The 15,767-nt window shown below is 38.8% G+C and overlaps 1 protein-coding gene across 3 annotated transcripts in view; it reads left to right on the top strand.

The window, feature by feature from the left end:
- The window catches only part of CCSER1 (coiled-coil serine rich protein 1), a 704,856-nt gene that overhangs the window by 66,391 nt on the left and 622,698 nt on the right, over positions 1–15,767 (top strand). For 2 of the 3 annotated variants that reach the window (XM_086746418.1, XM_086746419.1), the window contains exons 2-3: positions 3,992–5,347; positions 7,883–8,070. In XM_086746418.1, the coding sequence (XP_086602544.1) occupies positions 4,036–5,347; positions 7,883–8,070 (1,500 nt within the window). In that variant the 5' untranslated portion in view covers positions 3,992–4,035. Of the gene's footprint in view, positions 1–3,991; positions 5,348–7,882; positions 8,071–15,767 lie in introns of those variants that run through there. The other variant, XM_086746420.1, reaches the window with a different exon arrangement.

Below are 15,767 nucleotides of genomic sequence, written 5' to 3'. Positions count from 1 at the left end.
AATTAAATACATGAATTTAAGATATTTTTGAGATTAATTTGCATTTTGCAAAACATCTTGGTACAGACCAATGTGAAAGTAAACGTTCCATTTTATTAACTTTAAAAATTGCTAATAAGAGGGAAAATGTTTTGTTCACACTTTGCCTGTTTCTCGTTTGCATTTTAGCACAGGAGCTCAGAAACTATGAGCTGTAGCCAAGCTCTTGAGGGTGAGCAGATCCTGAAATAATCCACCTTTACTCTGGCTGCAATTACATGTTTTCAAAATAGTTTCCTTATTTTCCTTCAGTATATCAAACTTTGTGTTGTGTAATACCAGATGCAAAACTGTGCATCAAAAATCCGTTCCATAAAAAGCAAAATTTGAATGTCTGTCTACTGCAGCACTGAGGAAACACTACAGTTTCAGCAACAACTGGACTTTAGAATTAAAGTGTATTACAAAGTAATGGTTTGTGTATTTGACCAAGATTCACAGCTCCTTACAGAATACCGTGTGGCCTGTTTTTTGACTGTTCATGTCGTGTGATAATCGCGCAAAATGTTTTCTCAGAAACAGGGAGCCTGATCTAATTGAAAGCGTTCCTAGACTGTCACTTTTCCTTGATCCTTCGTGTTTACTTGACTTCTTGCTAGTATTCTAAAAACCCAGTAATTTAAGATACCTGGAGCTTTGTATTAGATCCTAGATTGACTATGTAGGATCAGATCTGTTGTCCAGTTTAAAATTGAAAGAGTCATCTGCAATGGCATAGTACCACTGCAAAGATGTCTTTCTCTGCTATTTTCTTTGTCCTCTTTTGCGGCTTTTAAGAATGATGCCAATATGGACGGGAATGATAGATACAGAAAATTAGTGGTTTCGTAGAGAATATGTAGCTGGAGTGAATTTCGCTCCATAAGGGCAACTGCTATAAAGTGGTAAGCACAAGTAATTACGTTAAATGTGGAGACTGAAAGGAAGCATCTCCTATTTTGTTCATAATAGGACATACATGGAAGTTTCCAACTCCTCTACAATAAGTGAAAAAAATTAATGAGAAATCTTATTTCATGAATATCTGAGGGTTTTAATATCTTGAAATATATATTAACTTTTCCTGTGTTGCAAGTAGAGTTGTTACTTTAACTCAGTGCCAAACTATAGCACTTTTACACTGCAAAGTGTGTGTGTATACAAAATAAAAGATATATGCAAATAATATTAAAATATTAATAAAATATTCACAATACTCAAAATATTCAAACAATATGTGCATATAAGCATTCATATGTGCACATACACACACACACACACACACACACACACACACACACACACACACACCCCCCTCCCCTCCACCCCTCCGTGTGGATAGCTGTTGCAGGCTGGAAACAACAGTATATTATAATTAGGTCATATTTTATGGGTGAGGATTTGTGCTGTTAGGATGATAAGAGAAATGTTGACAGTTTATTTGTACTCTTCTTCCTTCCTTGTGTCTTGAAAGAATGAATGAATAAATGCCATTTTGTTATCTGCAGTTATAGGCAATGTATTCTATTAAAAATTGTTATTGCTTGGAAAGCTGGATTATATTCACGGGACAGTTATTAGGAATAGTCTCTATTATTATTTAGACACAGCATTTGTATTTCCAGCAAAAGTTATGATATATGCTTTTTGTTCAGTTTTCTTTTTCCTTCTTTTGTTAACTGAGATAATTTCATAATTATAAACCAAGACTGTTTGTTCTCCAGTGAACTGACAATTAAGGCGCGGCTGGGAGAGAGAAGGATGGGAACAAAAGTTTTATTTGAGTGTAAAATGCCTGTAGTGATGTAATGTATTTTAAAAATATTTTGCTCATCTACTGCAGTTGTAAAACTGCATTCTGAAGTCTTTTTTCACCAGTTATGATACCTTCTTAAAATACAAGGAAGAACCCTCACAGTCTCTAGATAATCTTGTGTTGCATGTTTGTGCATGTCTGTACATATCGGCATGCATGCAAGTACCTGTTCACAAAAGCAAAAAAAACCTCAATACAATAGGACTGGACATTGTTAAAAAACCCAGAGAGATTTGTACGGGGAGAATGGAAAGGGTTGCATGCAGCTTTCCAAAGCTCGTTTTTAGTAGGCTGAATTGTGGACAGACGAACGAGCAAGCTGATGTAAGGTTAACTCCTGTGTGAGTTTGCAGTGCCTCGGCTTCTCTGTGCTGTTGCCTCTGCTTTTGCTCTTGCACTGGTGTAAATGCAAAGTACCATACGTGTCTGTGAAATGGAGCAACCAGGGATGTATCTGTTTGGTGGATATAAAGTTGTTCTCATAACCTGTGTGTGTGCCTGGGCCATGAGTTCTGTCCCAATCAGACTGAATTCAGATTTGGGGTTCAGTCACAGGACCAGGCTGTTGTCTCAGCTTTTAGCTTGTCATCAGAGATCACCAATGACTTCTAGGAATTAATGACCATTCCCAAGCTGTTTCTCTCATCTTAAACTACAAAATTGCTTATTGATTCCTGGTGCTTGTGGATATTGTAGCTGTGTGGCAATGCGTGTTCAGACTGGAGCTGTACTAGCTTTTTAAAAAAAATTACTAACAATGCAGAAAGTACAGTCCAATGTCTAGTCAGAAACAGTCTCTGAACTTACTCATTACCCTTTATTTCACAGTAATATAACATATATGTAGTTTTATTATCCTTAAATACTCTGTTCTCATTTTTATTTTTATATATTTATGCATGTGTATTGTTGTGCATGCATATAATTGATATGCATACGTATGTATTATGCTCTGTATAAATACAGATATTGTATACAGATATTTGTTGTAGCTGCGTAACACATGTTAAATGACTCATTAGTTGAATAAATTTGGTTTTGCACTTGACGTAGAAATATTGTTTAGATAAATAACCTGATTTTTATTCTTATGTGCTGAACACTTACAGGTCACAAAGTTGTACTAAGGCGTTATGCCTACAGCATCCCTTGTTCTTGTATTTATATATCACGTGTTTTTATTGCTCCCTCTGTAGTCCTATCTCTCACAGCAGTAGCTTTTTATAATGAGAACAAAAAGAGATAGAGGAAAAATAATCTTTATGAAATATATACTAGTTCTAGTACATCTGCTGTGCTGATCAAAATAAGTTTTTGTTGCTTAAATATTTATAAGAAATGCCAAGTGTCTGTGTATGAAATACTTTTCACTAATTTAAAAAAACTACAAAAATAGCTAATCATAAGCAGGTAGGCTACAAGAGGATTTCAAATAAGTGTTCAAGGAAACATTAAAGTTCAAATCTAGAAACATGATCCCATATTTTGATAGTAAATTCCTAGAACTTACAGTTCCTTATGAATAATTTCTGGTGGTGCATATTTTAGTTTGACTGCAATGCCAGCTTTTCCTCTGCTATATGGTGATACATACAGCCTTTAGCAAGAACACATAAAGTAATTACAAAAACAACTGAAAGTTCAGTAAAGATTGGAAAATTTAAATCCTCTTTTTTCTTGCAAAATTCTGAGTGTTTAGGAACATGAAATAATGTTTTGTTCTACTCAGATCATGAAAAATTAAGTATCTTCTAAGAGAGGTTACAGTTTATAAGAAGTCTTGTCCCAAGAACTTACAAAAACAAGGACATTTGGGTGATATATTTGTATATCTTTCAGCATGTAGATTTTATACTGTTATCCAGTGTGATCTGTATTGAATAATATGTCATATATAATAATGTATCTCTCGTCTATAGAATGTTTTGAGCCACGTCTTTGCTCAGCTGCTGGCTTTTCAATGCTGCCTATTGAACACCACTTTGAAATTCCAAATATCTTCAGTAATGCACATGCAAAAATTTGCAGCTGTATGTAAAATAGATGTTGGCATCCCATGTATTTAGGCTGACTTAAAACCTGTTCAAGTGGACTTAGAGGCGGAATAATTGATCTTTTTTTTTTTTTTTCCCTTTTTTTTTTCTTTCTTCATCCCAGATTAGTTTATTGGCTGTGAGGAGCCACGAACACTTTGTGCCCTGATGGGGGACTCAGGATCCAGACGATCGACTCTGGTATCTCGGTTGCCAATATTCAGGAGAAGTATTAGCCGGAGACACGACTCCCTTCCTTCCTCACCTTCTTCTGCTAATGCCATTGGTGTCCACACCTCCTCCCCGTCCAGCACTAACTCCAGCTCAGGGAGCACAGGCAAGCGCCGGAGTATTTTCCGCACTCCTTCCATTAGCTTCCATAACAGGAAAGGGAGTGAGCAGAAGCCTGACTCATCTAGTCAGAATGTTAACGTCTCAAATGGCGCCCAGTCCTCTCTCAGCACTTTTCAAAAACTGAGCTTAGAGGAACACATCAAAAGCAGAGGAAGGCATTCGGTTGGCTTTGGCAGCTCGCGTAACAAGAAGATAACAAGGTCTTTGACAGACGATTTTGAAAAGGGAAAGGAGCCCTCAGCTAATAAGAATGTCTTTATAAATTGCATAAGCTCTGGGAAGAATGAGGGTGATGATTCAGGCTTTGCAGAGGAGCAGAGCCGGTACTCTGTCAAACAATCCACACGAAAACTTCTCCCTAAATCTTTTTCATCACACTACAAATTTTCCAAACCAGTTCCAGAGAGTCAGTCAGTTTCTTCTGTGCAGCAGTCCAGGTGTTTGGAGGTTAAATCGTATGTGGAAAGTGAGCCTGTGATCGCCATGTCCTCTCCTCCATGTTCGGCCGAGACGACAGAGTGCTTGGGAAGCTCCTTGCAGTCCCCGCTGCTCTCGGCTGACCTCACGGCTGCCCAGACCCCCTCTGACTTTGTCGCACTGACGGAGGATTCTGTTTCGGAGGTTGATGCTCTGCCCAGCAATGGGACTGGGGTGCTGCTTGCAGACGATTTTGGCCACAATGTGTCTACCTCTCAGATCATCTTTAATCCTGCTGCTGCTCCTGCGAGGGAAACGAATGTTGTGGAAAGTGCTGGCCACTCAGCTGGTGTGTCTCCTGTGAGTCACACAAGCTCGTGTAGTGCTGAATCCAATACATTACTCAAAACCTCAGCTGCTAATCAGACAAAAGTATTGTTGCAAGCCAATGAACTACATATCAATGATGCCAGGCACATAGGAGAAATGCACTCGGCAAATGTACATTTAGAAACCTTTGCGTTACAGCGCAGAGAAGAAGCAATGGTGCTCTCTCCAAAGGCACAAGAGTTGAGTGGGGACAGAGATGAAAGCACGCCGTCCAAGCACATGAGAGAGACAATTCCTGTAATGGAGTCTAAGATTGTTCCGTGTTCTGAACCGCAGTCCTTTAAAACACAACAGGGTTATGAAACAGTTTGTTCTAAAGGTATGTCTTGTGATCTTTTCATTGTTGGGTTTGGTGGGGTCTTTTTGGCCTTGGTTCTTCTGTAAGAATTGTTTGGTTATAAAGTGTTTTTTGTAGAATTGCCAGCTAGGAAGCTCAGCCATTGAGTTGTGCCCTCCTCCCAAAATTGTGGGAATGAAACAAAAGTCTAGGATTTTTTGCGTTTGCATTTTACAATTTGCTAACACCCCTCAGTGTTGTTCGTAGCTGTGCTTTCCTGTAGTAGAAGGTGAATTAAGAAAGAGAGTATTGATTCTCACCTCTTGGTGAAGGCTGAAGCCGGGATTTTTGAGGCATACCTATTTTGGACTTGAGCCGAAGAGTTGTTTGTTTGAAATGGAAACATCAACAGAGAAATAAACCTTCTTTTAGTCTGGTTAAGATAAATAACACTGTTTATCTTGTATTGATCTGGGTTTTGAAATTCCCCAGCTCTTGTTCTGTTCAGCTAATGTTATAGAGTAGCTTGGAGTGGATGTTTCTGTGGCAGACTGAGAAATCCTATTTCTACTTCCATCTGAAATACCATTGCACAAGTTCTCATTATGTAATCTACAAAGTGGGGAGTTAATTACCATCTAAATTTCACACTGGATCTTTAGCTTATAAAAATAAATTTGGCAATATTAACAAGACTAAGTGGAAAGGCTGTGCCTAGAAATCCCAGTGTACAGAGATGCAGATAAATAACTTGAGTGAAGGACACCTGTCAGAAGACATTTATCTCTGACAGTTTATTTTCTCAAAAAACCTAAAGACTGGTGCTTTCTTGCATAATCCTGAGGCTGTATCTGGTGGTCCAAAATTTGTGTGAGTTAAGACTGCATTTATAGTGTTTGTATTAGAAGATGAATGAGTGTAAACTCATATGAATTCATACCCATCTTTTTGCTTTGATGTTTATCTAGGCATGAAGGTTATTAGCGATCAAAAGCAATCTTGCTTTTGAATTATTTGTCACTGCAAGACTTGGTTGGATATCTTGTACAGAAATGGCAATATAAAGTCAAATTAATTCACTAAGTTAGCTTTCACCAGAAGGGACTTCTTTCCCTCAGAACCGTAGTCAATTGGGAGAAAAAATAATTCAATTTATATACGTTACTGGTCCTGAGCACTTGGTTGGTCTTCCTTGCAACAGTGGCTCATCTGTGAATGAGCTCATCCTCTTGAATCTGGCTTAACTAGAGCGTCCTGCAGCACAGCAAGTGAGCAGCTACGAGTGATGGTTAGAAATACGCAGTGCATTTGAAACTCATGCATAGGCAGTTGTATATTTAATCTGTGTTTCTGGAAGGCAACTAACTGGAGTTGATAGAGGGATAGAGGGATTTCTGTAAATGAGATTCATGTTCACAGAAACACTAGAGCTAATGCTGCGGTATATAAAAGTTGATAACTAATGGTTAGGGTTTTATAGTTCTCTTCAAAATGCAAATTTTTTTTTTCCTTGTGTGGTGAAGAATGTATTTAAAATTAGAAACTGGTCAGGTATACAAAGGGACTATTGAAAAAAACACATAAACACCTACCATATGAAATGAAACAAATATAGAAAAAGCTTACGAGGTGTTCAGTAAGATACACTTATATGTCGTTATATCTGTTACAAACAGACTGGTTTGAACATTTGGTTTTGCTAAAACAGTATTTAAAATCAAATGTGAATGCAAAATACTTCTGTGCATGTTTTCTCATCTGTAGTTGGTCTCATAGCTGATATCATTACAGATAGCATCGTGAAGGTGACATTAATGTATGAGTGGGTTTGATGTGCCATATATTTCTTAGTATACCTTTATATATTTTTATGTGATGCAGATCTTTTTGAAAAGCCTTAGAGCAAATGACTGTTCTCTTGCAAAAAGCAAAAGAGAAGATTTTCTCTGTTAAATTTATTATGCTATTACGCTTTTCCCTTTCCCCATCTCCAAATTTGCCCTAACACCTCAAAATGTAACTTTACTCCTCTTTTCAGATATGTTTTTGTCAACTGGAGTTGGGGACTGGGATTCAGCCTACAGGCTGGGTTTGGGGTATGCAGGTGCAGAGCTGAGCTAGGAAGGCCAAACAGAAACTGAAACCAGTGTGCATCCCTGTCCTATGCAGCCGTAACAAGGCTGTGACCTGGCGCTACAAAACCTAGACTTGCCTCTGGACACACTGTAAGGCAAGTTAGTACCAGTGGACCAGTGATAGCTTCTCTGGTGAATTTTACTGGACAGCAGTTTGAAAGTGTCCTAGAACAAGGGAGGAATTAAAGGATGGAGCAAAAGTCTCTCTGGATTCTGTGAGGGGCTGTAGCATGCTGAGTGTGCTAGTCCTTGAGGGCTGAACAGCAGACTGGTGGCCCAGGTGACACTTCTGCCTAGGTAAGTAGGATCTGCTCTGCATGGAAGATCTCTTATGCAATTGCCTTTCAATGTAAGCATTTCAAGCAAAGCAGTGTTCTCATTAAGAAATTATTTGTAGAGAGTAATTAGCTGTAATGATTGCTGATTGCTTCTCTATTTGTAGTTGACCTTGCCAATAGCTTCAGTCCATACCGAGAAAGCAGATTTGTTGAGAAGCGGCTGAGATCCTCTTCAGAAGGTACCGCTGGAGGCAGTCGGCTGATTGTAAAACCAAGGGATGGAAATACAGAAGAGCTTAACAGCCTACGGAAGCAGAGAGCAAGTTCATCCTCTTCAAAAATGAACAGCATGGTGAGTTTTATTCCCATATGTGTAAGCTTTTGCTTTTCTCTGATTAGTGTAACTGTAATGAGAAGCAGCAACTTCACAAGTGATGGATAATAATAAAGTTGGGGAGGAAGCTGTCTCAGGCTTCCAGAATGTGACCCAGGCTCAGCTACAGATAGGAAAAGCGTTTTTTTCAGGGTGTGACACTGTGAAAAGTTTTGAATACTTTCTGTGAAGAGATTCTTTTTATAATAATTTGCCGGTTTGCCTGGGAGAAAAATACTGGGAGAGGGAGCTGCAGGAAAATTCAGTATGACTATTTCTAAGGTTAAATACAGTGGGCTTCTCTGTGGCAACATTTTATTGTTGCTATGTTACTTATTTCGTGGACTTATGTCTGGTATGAGTGAGATGAGATTGAGACCAGAAGTTGGATGGAGAGGAAGTTGTCTGTAAGGAGGCTCATTTGAAAGGTTTGAGCGGTCCCCTTCAAAATTGGTGACAAGTTTGGTTTCACTCTGAGCATAAGGTAAGAGGGAGAGGAAAAGATCTCTTCTGAGAACCTCTTCTGAGGGTCCAGAGGACTGGAAAAGCTAAGACACGTCAGATAACTGCAGGGAGAGTAATTTTGAAACCTCTTCTAGTGAAATAATAGTAGAAGGAACTGGCTGACTGACATGTTTTTGCTTTCCTATAGCCAGTGAGAATAAACATTTTAAGGTGAGTGTAATTTATACTCATGCACGTGCTCTCCAGTGAGAGAAATAAGGAAGGTGCTAAGGTTGAACATTTACAGTAATGTCATCCAGTCTTTAGCTTATGGGAGTCACTAAAACAGATTTTGTGGCCATTATTTGTTTGAAATATTTTATTCAACATACTAGCTGAAGAAGGAGGATTAATTTTGTACCCATATCTGAAAACAGCTTTCCATAGAAAATAAAAAGCTCCAAGCTCCTTACCCTTGCCTGGAATTGCTAAGCAGATTTATGAATAAATGGGCTTTTCCTTTTCACGTTTACATAATAGCTGTTATGTTACAACGATGCAGGACCAAACACATCCTTGAGGGACTCAAATATGAGCACAGCTGCCTCCTTTAAGAGAGAATTTTGGCAGTCTTTCTGAGATGTGAAACTGATCGGTGCAAACTGATGATAGATTTTCTAGTTATGTGCTCTTTTGGTGTAGTTTTACAGGCTAATACAAAAACTCAACAACTCATACCATTACTTAGACAACTTTTGTGACTATGTACTGCTTTAGGTGCCACTAAATGTCTCTCTCCTTAGACACCAAGGAAAGCTAAAATTGTCCTCCTCTGTGAGATTTGTCCATACCTAGTTCCTGGTTGGTCTTTTAAAAAACAGGTCCCCAGAGAAGGATCTGATTTAGTGTGGAATGCCTTTATGGGAACTGTGGTGGGGAAAGTGGGGTTTGGGGCTTTCTCAAGAGGATGTGAAATCTGTCTTTCATCTTGGTAAATCTCACCCATGTGTCTGAATGTATAATCCAAGTGTTCCTTTGTGGCTGGGCTCACAAATGCTGCTGTGGATGACAGGAGAAAATTACATCAGTACCAAGCACATTCTTACTGTATATGGCCGATGCACAACAGATTTTCCAGTGTACCAGTGTCCTGAAGCAGTGATCACTAAAAACATTCAACTAAAGTAGTTGCTTGATGTCTTTTACAGAAACACTTGTCTGTGCACTCACTTCGTGTAACCTGGGCAGACTGGATTACCTAGACTTCAATGACAGGATTATCCTCTTCTTAGAAATATCAGATTGCGCAGTATTATCGGTGTTCACTGATTAATTTTATACTACCTGAAAGGACGGGAGGCAAATTAATTTTAGAAAGAACAGGATTTTATACATCTGCCTTTCTTGTTTCTAGATTGTTGCCAAATAGTAGAAGAAACCTTTGTGCTATTAAAGCATATAGTTATAGCCTGTTTTTCTGTTTTTGCAGGAAGTTCCCATACAAGTTTCAGTGAATAATATCTCATTTTTCAAAGCTGGAAAAAACGTCTTGACATTTAAAGATGCTGTTTCATGTATGCATACAGAACATTATGCAGATGTAGTTCCTGCCCTTAAAAAGGTGGTTAACACTGGCTCAAGCCTGTAAACCTTATTTACATTGTTAGACCCAGGCTATTAGGCAGATCTCTGCATTCGTTTAAATACTAGGTTAGGCTGATGCTGTGGCACTTCATTCTATTAAGCCCTGTATTGGTGATGGGACTGGGGAGGTGAAAACACTGTAACAGCCGTAAGCTGTAGATGGTGATTTGAGTCTCTTCTTCATGTTTTGTTTATGAAATCCATGGCGTTTTTCCACTTCAATTAGCAATATTGCCCACAAATTCACAAGTGTTTGCTCATGCTTATTTGTGTTACAGTCAAGACCAAGAACTTTTACTTCAAGATTAGTGTGCATACTCATGAGTGAAAGTAAAATTATTCCTGCTTTTCCCCCAATACATATGAATATCATCTTCATATGTTATGAAAAATGCTACGTGATAAGTTTTTTTTTGGTAAAAAGTGAGGTTTAAGAAGTAGAACAACCAAAATTAAGACCAACCACAGTCCTCCAACAACCAGAAGGCAAAAGAGTAAGCAGAGTTCCCTGGAAGGAAAATGAATTAAAAATTGAACAAATTGATAATATGTATCTGAACAGCAAAAAGGCACCTTCAAAATACTTGTCACAAGCAATTAATGTTTAACACTGCAGCAGCGGTTTGTTACCAGTGAATTATCCTAACGATGAATAAATACTAGGTAAAGAACTGGAGTTGATAAACAAAGTATTACTAAAAACCTTAACCTAACTTTCTTGTGCTCCTAGAAAAATATTAGTCACTCTTATATGACTACCTGTATTGATTTTGTTCAATTGGAAGAAAATGAACCACAGGTGTTTTAAATGATGGCAAGTTCATGGGGGATTGCTGAGACCTCCCTGAAAAGGGCAGCATTGCTGTTCAGTTCTGCTCTGCAGCACCGAGTGAGTGGTAGTAGCTGCGGATGCTGGTTTTCTGGCATCATCCAGATGTCATATTAGGCTGAAGAGGCTTTGTACCATGGAAGATACTCTTTGCTTGCAAATTGAAGACAGTCCTCCAAGACTCTGTTGGCTTTCTTTTTCTTGTTGGCAGGCAGCGTGGGTGGCTTCTGCTGAGGGGCTGGCAGAAGTGAGGAGCCAAAGAACTGAGAGGATGTTAGATTTTCCTCAGATGAGAAGAAGAAAAAAGCTTAGCATCTGAGAAACTGTTCTTTCTCCTGAACAACTGACTCTGCAGAGTATGATTTGCAGCGCTCTTTTTGAAGGCGATAGGTAGATCTCCTAGATACCAAGTATATGTATCAAATCTGCAAAGATGGTCACCACATCCCCAAAGAGTGGCATTAACTCACTTGTTAATTACTCCAGTAATTTATAATCTGGACAAGAGCAATGCTACTTATTTATGAGTATTCACCTGGAGTGCTGTGTCCAGCTCTGGAGCCCCAACATAAGAAGGACATGGACCAGTTGAAGCAAGTCCATAGGAGGGCTGTGAAGATGATCAGAGGGCTGGAGCACCTCTCCTATTGAGGCTAGGCTGAGAGAGTTGGGGCTGCTGAGGCTGGAGAAGAGGAGGTTCTAGGGAGACCTTATAACAACCTTGCAGTACTTAAAGGGGGCCTACAGGAAAGCTGGAGAGGGACTTTTGACAAGGGCATGTAGTGATAGGACAAGGGGTAATGGCTTTAAACTGAGAGAGGGTAAATTTAAATTGAGTATAAGGAAGATATTTTTACACTGTAGATGGTGGACCACTGGACCAGGTTGTCCAGAGAGGTGATGGATGCCCCATCCCTGGAAACATTCAAGGCCAGGTTGGACGGGGTTCTGAGCAACCTGATCTGGTTGGAGATGTCCCTGCTTCTTGCAGGGTGCTTGGGCTAGATGGCTTTTACAGGTCCCTTCCAACCCAAACTGTTCTATCATTCTAAATGAGATGTAAGGAAAGAAAAATTATTTCAAATTAACTCTGCAAACGTGCCAGTTTTGCTGTAATGTAAATAATGACCTGAAGCAGATGCTTGAGATTAACTGCTTGGATTACTAATTATGTGTGTTTCGTCGGGAGAGTTTGGAAGCCGCCATTCTTGCAGTGACCGATTTCTGCCACACGATGCCACCATTTCACTAAAAATGGTTTTAGACTTTAAAAAGTGCTTTTAGACTTTCAGCATAGTGACACAGATGGTGAAAACTGCAATTCAGGAGACGTTTTTGGAACGGTTTAATGTTGATTAGCCTGTGCAGTGTAATAGACCCTTTTTGAGGGAACATAGTTGATACTGATGCAATTTAAAGAGATTCCTTTTGCTATAGAAACTCTCATCATTTGACTGTTCCAACTATGAAGTCATCAGTTACAGCTTTAAATATTTAGACATAACATGTAGACTAGTTATCTATGTCCCAGAAGGTTGACAGAGGCTATAACTGACCTCTGTGTTCTCCAGCTAGGTGGTTTTTCTTTTCCAGTGTATAAGAGAGGCAAAAAGAAAGAAAGAAAAATGCAAAGCAACATAGTAAAAGACTGAATGACCTGAAATATGCAGCCCTGCAAGACCAATGAAAAGAACGTAAACTGAGTAGTTGAAATGTAGAAGGGAATTAAAATAATCACATAGAAAAATAGAATAGGATCAGACCCCCAGATCACCATAAGTTCATTCTTTAAGAGGATTAGGAGACAGAACAGCAGGAAAAAAGAGTTGATGTGCTACAGTACTTAGAATTAACAGTAAAAATTAAGGTATGTGCATGAGCAACAAAATTATCTATTGCTTCTCACAGTAGTGGCTAATGGGGAAAGATTAATATCCTGAATATCACCTTTACCTGTTGTCGTAGTTCAGCCCCAATGGGGACCAGACTACGCAGTCTCTCTCTCATTCCCCCCACTCTCCAAGAGAATAGGAGGAGATTTGACAAACAAAAGAAAACCAGGAAAAAAAAAAAACAAACACGCGGGTTGAGATTGAACAAAAAGTAAATTTAACAGTAATGACAGAAGAAAACAAGACAGTGATGGAACACAAATACAGTATAATAGCTCACAACAGATCTCTGCATCCAGTCTCTTCCAACTAGGAGGGCCTCCCTTCAGCACCCTCCTCACTGATATACTGAGCATGATGTCAGATGGGATGGAATAGCCCTTTGGCTAATTTGGGTAAATTAACCCCAGCTGTTAGCTAATTAGTTAACTATCCCAGCCATAGGGGCTACCAGCTTCAGTTCTCCACCCAGCTCAGGTAAATATTAACTCTATCCTGGCCAGAACCAGGACACCTGTACTAAAGAAGACATGTTTAAAAAAAAAATTGCCTATTTTTTATCTAAAGTTGCTTATAAAGATTTTGAAATGCTAACAAATTACAGTCAGTCACTAAAAACAGATAATCATAAAGGATGGTATGAATGAAAGTAGCTGAATGTTACTACAAGTTTAAAAAAAAAAATCAAAGGGTTGTTGGATCTCCTAGACCACCCGGCCCAGCTTCAGGATGTGAGCTGCACTGTGCTGCGTGTGTACGTGTGTTTTCACTCTGTCTAGAAGCATGGCTGCATACATGTGGTAGAACGAGACTGCCCACTAACATTTATCTCTCACGGACCTGCCTTTTTGCCTCTTGGCATTTATTTACAAAGAAAATAATCTGTCTTTTGTGACTGCTCCTTTGTGCACGCCTGGCTATCAGCATGTGTGTTATATGACTAAGAGAAACCTCATTTTTCATCTCTTTCCTGTCTCAGTGGGTGAACATTACCACTGTCCTTTCTGTTCTACAGGCCTGTGTTTCTCTGGGCACCCCCTTGAGCACACATTTTTCTTCAGTTTCACATATTTGAATCTTGTCCAAATGTTGCCAGTTTTTTGTTTCACAAATTGAGATTGCAGGTAAAAATTTCTATGCTTACCCTCAGTGCTACATCGTCCTCTCCTTTTGCCTAGAGCAAGGCAACCTTGCTTGCTTGTGTCAATCCAATTAGAGCTGCACAACTTATTTTTCCGAATTACTGCTTTAACTCTGCCATTTCTTTCTTTGCATCTTTCCCATGATTCCAGGATATTAGATAAAACTGCTTGTTGCCAGTTAAAGGACTTTCATGGCCTAAGGTCATCCCAGCTTTTTTCCTCACATTTAACAGTGATACAAATCTTTATTTCCCACTTGTCAAACTGTCAAATAGTTGCATTCATGTTTTCTCCTACACTGCCTATCATGCACTAGGGTAACTGCAGTTTCCACAAAACTTTCTTAATTTCATGTCTCAATTTTTATTTATGTATTTTTTTTTCCTTGCCTACAACTTGCAACACAATACTGAACTGAGTTAATTCTTCAAGATACGTGCTGGTACTGTATTACGGAGATTTTTTGCTTATCCATCCAATGCTGACGCTTAGGAAGAATCCCCTTTTCCTCATGCTTATACTATGCTTATTATCTGAGGATGCTCTGAGTACCTAACATCTCAGTAAGTATATTTATAGTATAAATTAAGAATAGTATATGCAAAAAATGGTGTTGAAATACAGGGTAGTATTTCATGGCGTGCTGCAGGGTTCAATTTCATAACGGGAGAGGTTGAATATGTCAGTTAAACATAATAATAATAACAACAGTTGCTTAATTTAGTATAGAGACAGCTGTCTGAAACTTTTGGAAGATATAACAAAGGTAAATGATTGACACAGAAATAATGAGATGCTAGCAAAAGAGAAAATAACTGCAAGTATTTGAGATTCCTAGTGTATCTCTTGAGGGAGCAGAAAGGCAAAACATAGGTCATTTTAATGGAATTGTGTTATCACCCCTGCTTGGAACGCCTGTTTGTGATAATTATCTAATTAGCAACTGGGGTCTAAATTTTATTTAGGTGTCCTGGATATTCTGTGTGAGTCACTGTACCTAGGTTTTGTTACCTAGGTGATTTGCGGTGACTTAAGCAATTAATAGTCAGATTTCAAGTGTACTTCATAAATGGTACTTGCACTGATGGAGCAATGATCCAAACCACTGTATTCAAATCTATCCTTATATTTGATATTGTGCATTATGAAGCAGCATCCAAATCTGCAACTCATGAAAGTGTGATCAGTGTTTCTCTCAGATGACTTTATTTTTAATGTTTCCTGAGTAGTCTTCTTATCGAGCGCTAGTTCTAACCTAGTTGCTACATTATGTCAGAAACAACAGGATCCAGTGCTTCCATGGGCTTGGCTAAATGTAAATGATTAAAGGGCTAAAATATTTTTTTTTTTGTGTTCCTCTTCTCTGTGCTGAATAGTGTGTTCCTCTACTGAACAGTATGATACTTTGCTGGTGTCTGATGAAGCAATGAGCATGAGTAAAGCTAGGTTGGCTGCTAGTCTAGAGAGGATTGAAGTGATTTTCATATTTGCTCCCAGTTGCTTTAACACTTTTTTTTTCTCCTGCTCTTTTCTCCTTGAGTATGGACTTGACCTTCTGCTTCATACCTTTTGACAGTCTACACTGAGACTGTTTGGAAGCTGAGATTTTTATGCAATCTGTGGCCAACACATTAGGTGGAAGATGCTATTGGAAGTACGATTTGAATGGTTTATGAGTTACAATGAGTGACCAATAGACTTAAAAGTGGAATTGAAGGTGGTTGT

The sequence above is a fragment of the Chlamydotis macqueenii genome, chromosome 4, assembly GCF_036417535.1.
Source record: "Chlamydotis macqueenii isolate bChlMac1 chromosome 4, bChlMac1.mat, whole genome shotgun sequence".
Classification (NCBI taxonomy): Eukaryota; Metazoa; Chordata; class Aves; order Otidiformes; family Otididae; genus Chlamydotis; species Chlamydotis macqueenii.
Note: the sequence above shows the minus strand (reverse complement) of the source record. Positions and strands in the feature narration are given on the sequence as shown.